The sequence below is a fragment of the Uloborus diversus genome, chromosome 4 (genome assembly GCF_026930045.1).
Source record: "Uloborus diversus isolate 005 chromosome 4, Udiv.v.3.1, whole genome shotgun sequence".
Classification (NCBI taxonomy): domain Eukaryota; kingdom Metazoa; phylum Arthropoda; class Arachnida; order Araneae; family Uloboridae; genus Uloborus; species Uloborus diversus.
This window is the reverse complement of record NC_072734.1, coordinates 165,609,812-165,622,330: the sequence shown is the minus strand read 5'-3', so window position 1 is coordinate 165,622,330 and position 12,519 is coordinate 165,609,812. Positions and strand designations below refer to the sequence as shown.

The 12,519-nt window shown below is 34.8% G+C and overlaps 1 protein-coding gene across 1 annotated transcript in view; it reads right to left on the bottom strand.

Annotated features, from left to right (window-relative positions):
• LOC129221134 (uncharacterized) overlaps positions 1–12,519 on the bottom strand; it is a 221,057-nt gene that overhangs the window by 61,862 nt on the left and 146,676 nt on the right. Inside the window, exons 5-6 of the mRNA XM_054855579.1 lie at positions 10,620–10,746; positions 6,908–7,280 (exon numbers count right to left, since the gene is read on the bottom strand). Of these exons, the coding sequence (XP_054711554.1) occupies positions 6,908–7,280; positions 10,620–10,746 (500 nt within the window). The remainder of the gene's footprint in view (positions 1–6,907; positions 7,281–10,619; positions 10,747–12,519) is intronic.

Genomic DNA, 12,519 nt, shown 5'->3' with positions numbered 1-12,519 from the left:
GCTTCCTATTCTAAGAGAATGCTTTTGTCATTTACTTCAATACATTGAGATGCTCGAAGGCTTTTTATGCGAGCCTAATCACTATTAAATGCGGTCTTATATCTTTCCACTATCATACATTGTATTTTATTTTAAAATACCTCTCTCTCTTGAATTATTACAACCGCATCACACCTTGCCTAGGACGGTACTTAATTTCCCTAAAGTACCATTATTGCTCAAAAAACGAAAAAACCCATGATGACCATTTTGTTAACAGATCAAGCAAAACATTTAACTTGTTTTTGAGCGACAGAAGGGCATTAATAGTCTAGAGTTTACTTCGCAGTCCGCTAAGTACTTTCTATTTCTCTTCCACTAGAGACATCAACTAAATTGAATAAAAGCTCCTAGTTTGGGTCGTTAGTTTCTATAGAAACGGACGGAAACACAGGGCTTTTGTAAGAGGAGAGAAAAAAACTCAATAGAAAATGTGCGTGTGATGTATACTATCTCAAGGCTATTTTTATTCGTTTTCTTAGTTATTTCTTAAAACCAGGGGTGCCCACCTAGGGAAGTGGGGTCATGGCGCAGACTGCGTCATTGAAATTATTAGGGAGGTTGAGAGGTATTTTTCTCATTTCTTGGGGGGGGGGGGTTTCTTTGGGAGGGGTCCTTCACGATATTGAGGGGTGTGTGCCCTTGCCCTTAGGGAGGATGGGCACCTCTGTTAAAATTTAGACCTATTTTGAGGTTTGAGAATGAGATATGATTCCACCAGCTAAAGAAGTCATACACTGGTTGTTAAAGTTTTCATGACAAATATCCGAAATGTTGTGACCTTTTTTAAAGTAAAATAAGAAATAACAACTTCAAAGAGCACAAATTGCGGGTTACTGCAGACACATGTTTCGCCGTTGCAAGGAACGCCTTTTTCAGTGCAAAAAAATTAACTTATGGATGAAAAGACATCCGACGAAAGACAAGAGCCAGATAAGTAAGCAGCTTAAAAGGTAAAATTAGTGGATTAACCAAACACCAATGCATTCCTAATGGCTCTTTATTGGTTTATAATTTTTCTCATTGGTGTTTGGTTAATCCGCTATTTTTACCTTTTAAGATGCCTGTTTACCTGGCTCTTGGCTTTTGTCGTATGTCTTTTCATCCATAAGTCCATTTTTTTTGCAATGAAGAAGGCGTTCCTTATAACGCCTAAACACATGTCTACAGTAATCTCCAATTTCTGCTATTTCACGTTACATTCACGTCCTTATTTTGCTTTTCATGCAAAAAGATATTTATCTAACTTATGTTTTTATAGTTGTAAATATTTCATTTTTATTGAGGAAATACGGCATGATTATAAATTAAAAATAGCTGAGTTAAAATACTTAACACATTTATTGTTTAAAAAAAAATCCCTGCCCTAAAAAACTATTATTTGTGCATTGAATTTTATCTTTTATTTTGAAACTTTTTACAAAAAAAAAAAAAAAAAAAAAGAAAGAAAGAAAGAAAAAACACTATTCTATTGTGTAGTTGACTTAAAAGAAAAATATGTTTTGTAAGGTTAAAAAAATATTTACTTTAATCTGTGGTGACAAGAATAGCGCCGAGAAAAACTGCTGCGTTAAATTGTCAAGAGCATTTCTTGTTTAATAGAAAAAGAAAAATGTCATCTTACCAAGAATTTTTTTTTTTTTTTTTTTTTTTTTTTTAACATTCAAAATTTATCTTTCGCTTTGAATAGATAAAGTTTCACTCAAAACACGCTCTTCAAGTGACACTTTGGTGCTGTACCCAAATTACCTTGAAATCTCCATGTCTTCTCGAAAATCGCCATTAAAATAGAAAAATTTCTATATATACGACCGAAATTAAACTCATGAATGTGATTATATCTTAGTAAGATTTGTAGAAAAGCTGTAAGAAATGAGTTAAATATGAATGTTGCAATCGAAGAAGAGGATTTTATACTGCAGTGTAAAAGAATGTTATATTAATTCGCTGAAAGAATGATGAATGAAAAAAAATCTCAGAAAAAAATAAATAAATGGAAAACAACTCTGCACTATTATTGCTCTTTTTGAATAGGAGAAAGTTCCCCAACCCCCAATAAACACCCCCCCCCCCCCTGTACCACTTTCTTAGATCCTAACCGTAATTGTCTAACATCATATCTCGTCACGGAACAAAAAAAAAAAAGAACATAATAATCAACGTTGAGTTTAGTACAGCAAAGAATACAGCTGCTGAGGAAGACAAACTTTTAAGGAAGGTCAATTTTTTTTCTTACATATTTTTATTGCTCTGGAAAACAATGCAGCAGCATTTTTTAAATTTTTTTACTAGATCTTATGATAGAAATTTCAAAGGCAAGTTAGGTTTGATTCTTTTTTTAAGGAAAAGGTGATGGCAGGTATCAATTCTGCCTCCAAGAGCGATATAGGTTTAAATTCAACTTTGATAACAATCAGTCTTGACAATAAGTGCTGTTACAAATTCTGTAAATAGTAATTATTGTAGTACCGTAACCTGTAAATAGTTTCCCGTAATGAATATACAGCCTCTATACATTCGGCTGAAGTATATGGTACCCTATTTTTTCATTGATAAGATTTGTGAAAGAAAAGAAATAAGAAAGTGTGGGACGGTGTAGCATTTTCTGGAATAGTTGAGAGATCTCTTTCGGTGTATATAAAAAGCCGTTATGCATGATAAAGGGTTAGTTTCGATTGAGAATTTGTACTGAGAGTGGATTAGCTCTGTTTATTGCTAGGCATTTCGCTGTGTTGTTTTCGTATTTGGAAGTAAATACGTCTGTAACCGTTGAGTTTACGGTGTTGAGTGATATTTGCTTAATTGCTGATGATTAATTTAGCAGTTGTTAACGATTTCTCTTGTACATAGTGTAAATAAAGCTCCTGTGTTTGTATCAAGAACTGTGTCGTCCTTTCAAGAAAGTGGAAGTCGCACCGGATCCGTTACATTGCGAAGTTACGCCCAAACTGGTGCATCCAAAATTCATCCACCGCAAATCATTCGAGATTTTTTTGTTTTTTTTTTTCAAAGTTTTGAACTATCTTTGGGCAAGTTAAGAGAGTTCCCCACTCCGATGAATCGGAATTTATACGGAATGAATCATGAATTTTATTTTAATTAGTTTGGAGAAAATTGTGCTCATCAGAGCACTTTTTCATTTTAAAACTATTTTTTTCAAATGTATTATCTGCAATTTTTTGAAGACACTTCTTAGGAACTTTCTTCTGCTAATTCCCTCTACTCCAAAATCAAAAGTAATTCATGCTCATTTAAGAGTCATTCCATATAAAATAAGCAAGTTTTCAGAAAACTTTCGCGTCGTTTAGTTTTGGGAGTAAAGAATATTGGTGCATATGAGGGAGTGAGAAGCAAAGGGATGTAAGTGGCAAAATTAAAAATTTGGAAACAATCAGTACACATGGTAGGTGAACCTCTCCTCCGGCTTGGGGCAACTGATGGTACTAGTAGCACTGGTAGTTGCTGCTATACAGCATGATTTAGAAAAAAAATCAATGAAAGCCTACCTAGGAGCTAATTTTTAAACGCGTTTTACTCAAAACTTGAAAATGTCCACTTGCTGCCCTTTACTTCACACTGCCTCATATTACCTTCCAAATTTCATCAAAATCAAAAATGTACGGAACGGCCCGCCTGTGGATTTAATATAGAATGACCCGTGAATGACACGATAAAAAATATTAGACGAATAATCGTCTAAAAATAATTTAAAAAAAAATCTTATTATAATGTTGCTTTAATAAAAAACTGAAGCACAGAAAAGTGTTCAAATAAAATTTCTGTCTCGACTTCCGCACCATAAAAACACCTTCAGGTGAAGGATAAATACATGTATAAATGTTCAAAATTCCACACATGCTACACAATTGCCTAAAAAAAGTTGGCTATAATTGAGGCAAACCTAACCTGGCAGCATTATGAAAGATAGGCAGATCCTAAGCACAGCAATACGACGCTGCCAGGTTAGGTTTTCCCCAACTATACTTCTCGCTTTTGGGTTTTTTTTGTAAATCACTATTTCTTTAGATTTTGGGCCTCTTATTCTATCTAAATGAAATATTTATTTTTTCTCACACAGAAAACTTTCTTTCATTTTGTCTTCCGAGCAGGGTTTAATATTTAACACAAGAAATGCTTGAGCTTTTGTAATTATCAGAACCTATTATAAATGTGAAAGACCTTTGAATTTTGTTTGTTAAGAACTCAAATAAAATTGAAAACAATAGCAGGAGCTGAGCTGCCGTGAACTCTCACGCAAATTAAGCCCTGCTTTTGAGCATTGCTGCAGATCTCTTTTATTGAATTTCAGAAGGGAATTAATTTGAATTATTTAGCATTCTTCTCAAAAAAAAAAAAAAATCATTTGAAAATATTCTTATTTTGTATCCACCATCTGTTAAATGGATTATATACTTCAATAATCGTTAAAACGGAATGAAGTTCCGATTAAACTAAATTTCAATTTCACGAAATTATTCAAGGCAATTAGGCCTAAAAAATGTGGCAATACATCAATTCGGTTGATATTGGAGGCAACATTATTGTACTATTATAGAATCAAATCAAAGATGATAGCTAATAGCTGAAGAGTAACGAAAAATAGTTTCACCGCTCAACTTCCCGAGCTGTGCTGCCATCTCTTAGCAAACCTTTAAACCGTTATCAATTTTAAAATTAGGAAATTTTTAGCATAGCTTCGAATCGTAATACAACCAAACCTGTTTTTGTGCGGTATTTTTTTGTGCGATTTTTTTTTCTTTCTTTTCCTTTTCTTTTTTTTTCTTTTTTTTTTTTTTGCGTGTGTGTGTGCTGTGAATGAAAATTTCAATCCGATTAAGACTCAATTGACAAAGTTACCTTGAAAACGAACGATTTTTTATGCGATTTTTTTATGTGGTCCCTATCCACAACACAAAAACAGGTTTGGGTGTATTCGAAACTTTTATAATGACAGTAATTTCCATTAAATTTTACACTGCATTTAAATTTAGTTCAAAAAGCTAGCCCACAAAGTTATTAAAAATATTGCTTATAGAAACAACTACTAATAAAGTTATTTCATAATCACCAAACGTGATGCGAGTGAAAAAAAAATATTGTATATTAAACACTTTTCCAATCATTTTCTGATAGTCCTTCATAAAACATTGTAATAATGTTATGGGAACATCTGCTCTTTCTATTGGTGCTAAAAAAAGAAAATGGATTGTAGCAAATTTGAGTTAGAGCGCATTGAAAACCAGGTTCTTTTTGATGTGAAGATGATTTTGTTAGCCACTTTGACTGATAGTACTTTTTAATATTTAAGTTCTCCAACAGAAACACATTAACAGCAGCTTTTTTTTTTTTTTTTTTTTGGAAGTACAAGCTTTTGAATCAGTTTTGTCAGAAACTGATTCAAAAGCTTCAGGATTTATGGCAACTAAAATCCCGAAAAGAAATTCCTCACCGAGCTTTGCCAAGAGTTTAAACAAAAGCTAGTATTTTGTAGTAAGTTACCGCTCAGTTAACTGAGCTGGCGGTGTACTTTAAGTATTTCTGCCCTAGCCCTGGCTTTAGGGCGGTAACTTACTACAAAATACCATGGCTTTTTCATCAATCTTTGAGTTGAACCGCACCATTGCTGCGGTCGCTCATCTGGTTTGCTAATTCTGCATTAGCTACCAGTTTGTTTGGCTCTCTTGGCTCCCTTAAAAGGTTTTTCGCCTCCAGCTCATGTGATTCCTATTCCGGGTTGATGAGTGCTAAAAAGCACGAAACTGCAGTCCTTGGATGGAATAACTGAGCTGCCGGTGTATTTTAAGTATTTCTGCCTTAGCCCTGGCTTTAGGGCGGTAACTTACTACAAAATACCATGGCTTTGACATCAATCTTTGAGTTGAACCGCACCATTGCTGCGGTCGCTCATCTGGTTTGCTAATTCTGCATTAGCTACCAGTTTGTTTGGCTCTCTTGGCTCCCTTAAGAGATTTTTCGCCTTCAGCTCATGTGATTCCTATTTCGGGCTGATGAGGGAATAACTGAGCTGGCGGTGTATTTTAAAAGCTAGTAATCTTAAATTCATTAAAATGGTAAAAACAAAAGGTATTTTTCGCTTTTAAATTTTGAGATCTTCAATGTAATAAAAAAATTCTGTAACTTAGCTTAAACATAACAGTTCGTTTCACAAAGCTGCTGTGCCATTTTTGAGTCTTTATTTTGAAAGACTCCTGATCATCCCCATTTGGAATTCAAAGCTGAAAATTGCAAATATTAGTTTCAGTGGCATGGTTACATCACTATGAAATTTCATAAAAATCGGCGTTGGTCGGAGGGGACTACTAAATCACTTAACATGGATTGACTTTTGAGTTCTTTCAAGCACCGTTGGACGTAAAAAGCAGTAAATACTGCACTTTTAATACACTAATTTGTGTGATATAAATTAATTAGATTGGCCAAGGGACATTTTCGTGCTCATAACGGTTTTTTTTTTTCTTGAAAAGGTATCCAGAAAGTTTCGAGGCTGTACCAAGTGTTTTAGCCTACTTTGATAATTTTCTTATTCTGATAACTCAACCAGAAAATATGAAAAAATTTAACCTAAAACATTTATAACAACTGTTATCTGAATGAAACAACTACATATCATTCATTAGGTTTTTACCGTCATGCGCACAATGCTAGTTTGTACCAATGTCATGAATTTCTGAAATCGAAATTGTTCTTAAAAGTTCAAACAAAAAATATTTGAAATTCGTTGGAATCAGTTCAATATAGAAGAGGTTTTTTTTTTTTTGGGGGGGGGGGAGGGGGAGGGCGATGATTTTGAGTAGATGCAAATTTCTCTATGACCAAAACACAGTTCCAGACAGAAATGTGTCATTACCTGTTAAAACTCCCTCCTCTCGTCACCTGCCTGTAATCCTCGTTGACCACGTCCACGTTTTCCCTGGACAGTAGCAGTCCTTTTTCGATGCTGTGCTCCCGGATTCTTCTGGTGTACCGGACGTCCTCGGTGCTGTATCGGTGGTTGGCATGCTGGAGCGGCCGGATCCGGGGCATCTCCTGGCCCTTGGCGCCCGGTCTGGCCCGGTGGAAGGCGCTCGGGGACGAGAGGTCGTCTGCCGACATGGAAACTGTCATGGCGCCGGGGGGCATACAGGCCCGGATTTCATCGAGGTCCGGCCGCACGGGGACGTCCAAGAAATCGGCTAATTTGGGGAGAACGAGCTGCTCATCGGTCAAGCTCTCCGGGGTAGCTGAAAGGGGAAGATTAATGCTGTGAATGCTGTAAAAGTTTGCTCAATCACAGGAAAATACTTGGAGGACTCTTCCGATGCATGATTTATATGCAAGAAAAAAAAAACTATCTTGCATTTGGTAAAGATCGGCAAACTACTATCTCTAGTTTTGCCACTGACCATTGAGGCAGTGAGAAGCAAAGGGATGTAAGTGGAAAACCAAAAAAAATGGAGATAACCAGTACACATGGTAGGTGAACCTCTCTTCTGTCTTGGTACAAAAGATGGTACTAGTGGCCCTGGTAGTTGCTGCTATACAGCATGATTTAGGGGAAAAAAATCAATGAAAGCCTACCTAGGATGTTACTTTTAAACGCGTTTCACTCAAAACTTGAAAATGTCCATTTACATCCTTTTGTTTCTCACTGCCTCAATGGACGTCGTTTAGACATGAATTGACCGCAAGTTTTTCCACCTGAACGAAATGCAAATTTGAATTGCCTTCATCCAGTGATATTCTAGCATGTATGTTTTTAGCAAAAGAGGGTCTTTTAAAATGTCCTCCTCCTGTTGCAGATTTTCCGAGTACTTTTGGGCTTATGAAACTGGCCGAAGTAAAAGCTAGTCCAGGTAGGATTCGAATTTCTGAAAACATCCAAAATTATTGATTTGAAACAAGAAATCTTGAGAAACATTTTGTGTTATTCGTGAGAATCTTCACTGAACCCTGATGGCTCAACATGTCATGGGAAAGTTACTGAGATGTCGCAATAGTCACAGTGACATAACTTTGAAGACCTCACAGAAGTCATGATAAGACATATTCGTGACATGTTTCATGTGACTTCACGGCATCAATTAATTTTTACCAGTCACTTTGACAATTTGAAGATGTCACTACAATTTCCCTTTTTGACGTCGCAACGGAATTGCATTCATAAGTTGTTGCAACCTGTTGATGACTTTACTGTGACGTTTCCCCACCATTATATCCTACCACCAGGGTATTCTAAAAGGACCACCATGTCATTTTCGCATCAGGATTCCATTTCAGTCATTGTTTTATTAGGAAAGATCCCTTTAACTTTGAAATTTCTCAAAAATTCAGAGCGTGGTATTATTAGCGATAAAATGTGATGTTGTTCGGAGATCTTTTCACTAAAAGTAAACCAAAAAGGTTTTATACTACAAAATAGTAGATTACTGTATACACGCGTTTCGTTGTTTCAGGGAACCCCTACTTTAATGCAAAATATTGAGCTTTGGATGTAAAGACATCCGGTAAAAGCAACAAAAATGTACAACAGACAGCGTAAATAGTAAGTCTAGCAAAAAAAACTCACATTTAATGATTCACTGAGAGATAAAACTAAATTGAACTCCATGAGATACCTGACGATTGAAAGTACGTTTTAAAAACAAAACTTTACCTGTTTGTCTCGTTAAATTTAACTCCAAATTTGACGAGAAAAAGCAAATCTTTAGCAGTGGGGCACATAAAACATGCAAGATACAGTCGAATCTGCATAATGGAATAGCCAATTTGCCCCAAAAAATTATTCTAATAGGCGAGATATCCGATTATCCGGGATCAAATTAACAAATTACATTGGTTGGTTTGATATTTTTTAAACCGATAGGGCAGCAGCAGACCGTAGTGTCGCGGAAGGAGGAGGAAGTCATTTTCAATAATTCAAGATAAAACTAAATAACATTCTCAATGGTTTTAGATAGGATTGCCAAATCTTGAATATTCCCCAATTTATAAGAATTGCTTACTGTCAAGAATATTCTCATTTTCTTGTAAGTAGATGATATTTTGTGCTTCTGATTACAGCTTATCATTTTACGATGCATATATTCAAAATATTAAGAGAGGTATTTTAGGAAAATTCTCTGAGAAATTAGAAAAAGGAAACCTTGAAACAATTCCCATTATTTCAACCTTAATCACAAGGGAAGTATTATGAAGGATCTCAGAGCTAAGCAATGTAGCCTCAACAATTATGAATAATTACATTCCTGTCTCATTCAGAATTTTTTTTCGATTATATTGGTTAAGTAAGACATATCTTTTAATGTAAATTTAATTTGTTTTAGACTTAATTAGTCTAATAGATCACTGGTGACAAAAGGGGCATTGGTGAAATTTAAGGTTTTACTCAATACTAGTGGTAGCTGATCTGTAAGGTCGAGGTGGCCTGATCGGTATGGCGCCGGGCTCGTAGCTTAAGAGTTACGGTTTAAGGTCAGCAGGCCAAATATTCTTTGTGTTATCCACTGAAGATGACCGGGGCAAATAAAATATATCGTGGTTATTAAGTCCTCGACATAAATCAGTATCTATGGCTCTATGGGTTAAGGACGGATACAAGGGAGGGGCGATGGGGGCGATCGCCCCTCCCTTGAGGAACCTTGCACAGGCAATTTTTCTAAATTGAAGTCATAAAACGCAAAGTTAGGTTTTTTTTTGAAGACGATAAGGAAAGGAATGGAGTTCCAATCTCCCTCTGGGAAATTTTTCGACATTGAAGTTACAAAAAGACAATTTTAAATTGTCTTTCATGATGTTAAGGGGAAAGGTTTTTGAAGAATTTCAACGGAAATATTACGAAATTGAAGTTCTAAAACACAATTTTGGAATATCTCTTTCTGCGGAAAGTTAAAGAAATAGGTTCAGAGACCTCCTTGACTAAATTTCGATACTTCAGTTGCTTCTGGTGAAAATTCTGTGGCAGTCCCTCTTTCCCCCAAAGCACTATTAAAAACTCAACCGCCCCCTCCTTGAAACATTTCTAGATCCGTCCTTGCTATGGGTTTGCTGAACCAAGAATTGTTCGACTTTTGGTTAGGCTCTAAAATTCAAAATGTCGATAGATGGTGCTTCTATTCTTCGTGTGCTGTCTGAGATAATTCGGAAACAGTTTCTCATTGCCTTGAACCGACTAGCAACTGCTATTCAGGCTCGATAATCCAAGTGGTATTAGTAACAACAACAATAACAACTGATTTGCTCTGAAACACTACAATACGCGCATAATATTAGTGACGTTATGCTTAGTGGTTGACTTTTGCAACCCAAATAGTTAAAGTTTGAAATATTCTCTTCCGATAAAATTTTAACGATGTCTCGTTATACTTCATATCATTTATACGCCACTACACACTATTTATGAAAATTTATTTAGTGCAAGTTTTATGGCAAAGAATTGCATTACTTTTTCATTTTAAGTCAAAAACTTTTTTTTTATATTCAAATGTTTGAGATGTGCCAGTATTGTCGCCATTAAACGTAATTTAATGATGAAAGCAGAAATTACTTTTCGATTCCGCACACTTCTTCTTTTAATAACTTACCTCTATCGTGCGATCTTTGACTGTTGCTGTCCGCGAGACTCTCCTCGAGCCCACTGTCCTCCCCCTGAGACCAAGTGCTGGGGCCAGTGTAGTGGCCCTCCTTCAAGTACAGTTCCGGTTCTGGAGCCTGTAAAGCAAATGTACGCAATTTCAGCCATCATGAAAAGCAAAAGGCGAATGAAAGAAAGAAGCAAAAAATAGTGTTCATATCCTATTCGAAAACTTCGGGGGATTTTCTAACAGTTGCACGCAGCCTGTACACAACGTATACATAAGGTGCACACTACGTCAGTGACGTATCCAGAAATTAATCTTGGGACGTGCATATCTAACAGGTCGGAGAAAATGAAAAGGTATGTTTTATCCATTTTATTACTTCTACTATAAACTGCTCAAAGTTTGAAATTGTGGTTTTGAACTCATAAAAGTTACAAGGATAAAGATTGCTTATGAATTATAAAGAAACCATGCAGACAAAAGTTAATGCGAACCAGAGTCGGTAGAATTCAACTTGAAAAAAAGATTTTAAAAACTCACCGATTGAAAACAAAAGATTTGTTTTGATACGGTCGGCTTGTGAAATGATTATTTATAAGTTTGCGGAAGAGAGCGGAAAAATTGTTAAACTGCTCATGAAGTTGGATAAATCTCCAGCTTTGGTGTCATAAATTTAGTATTTACAAAAAAAAAATCAACCACAAAATAACGTGTAATAAACATTACAAGTAATGGGCATTCAAAATTTCAATTCTTTTTTGGTAAAAGAAAGTAAAAAGGTTGAGAAACCGAGACCACGTCCATTGGCTCCTCTCAAAAAAATCGTATTTAAAATATAGTGCTGCCATCTATGAACGAAATTTTTTTCTACACGATTGCAATAAGTGAAAATGTTTCAGCTCCTCGATAAGTATTTAGGCAACAATTACGCAAAGAATAATTTTTACTGAATAATTAATTTCTAATTTATTCAAGCAAGTAAAATGTAACTGATTACTTTGAAACCTGGAAATTGAAATCGAAATATAGACAACATTCACTTATTTTACTTCTGGCTATGGTAAAACGAATCTAGACGGAAGAAAATAAAACTTTGCTCTTTTGTACTTATATCACTTCCTTGAAATGCTTTTTATGATCGTGAATAACGGTTTCAGTTAAATTTTAAAACTTCAATTTAATTCATGGAATAAAAATGTAGAAGAATTTAATCACCATACCTTCTTATTTGTCGTGCAATGCAATGGACAATATTGCTCTATGATGCAGGAAGTTCAAATAAATCAAGGTCTGTACGTTAAGCATTTATCTCACTGTACTATATTTCGACCAGAAAAAGAAACTATGAGGCTACTCATATGTTTATCAAGTAATTATAAACTATTGTAAATGTAAATAGCAACATATTTGTAAATGAAGTCTGCAAGTTTTGTGCAATAAAATGTTTTTCTTTTCAATTTTACCTTTCTGCACAAATGTATATATTTATGTCGTAATGTAACTATGTTTATGATCATATTTTCAATAGTAAAAAAATTGCTTTTTGTGCTCATGTACATACTTTAGATGCAATACTTTCTTTAATTCATATTTTTAAAATCAGTTTCATATGAGAATAAAATTTCAACATGCAAAGCAAAAAATAAGCGTAAATGAATTTGTTTTCTAAAGTTGAAAAATTCGAAAGTAAAATGTTTCCTTAAAATCAGTCATGAAAATAAATATGTTAGTATTTTTAAAAAGTTGCGTTTACTTTAGGAAAAATTGGGTGTCGTTTATTAATTTCATTACGCAATTTCAAAAATTTGTTTTTATAAAGTAATATTTTCAAGAAAAAATACGGCTTTTTTTTTCCTGTTTGGAAGAGATTTTTTTTTTTTTTTTTTTTTTTTTTTTGAAGTTG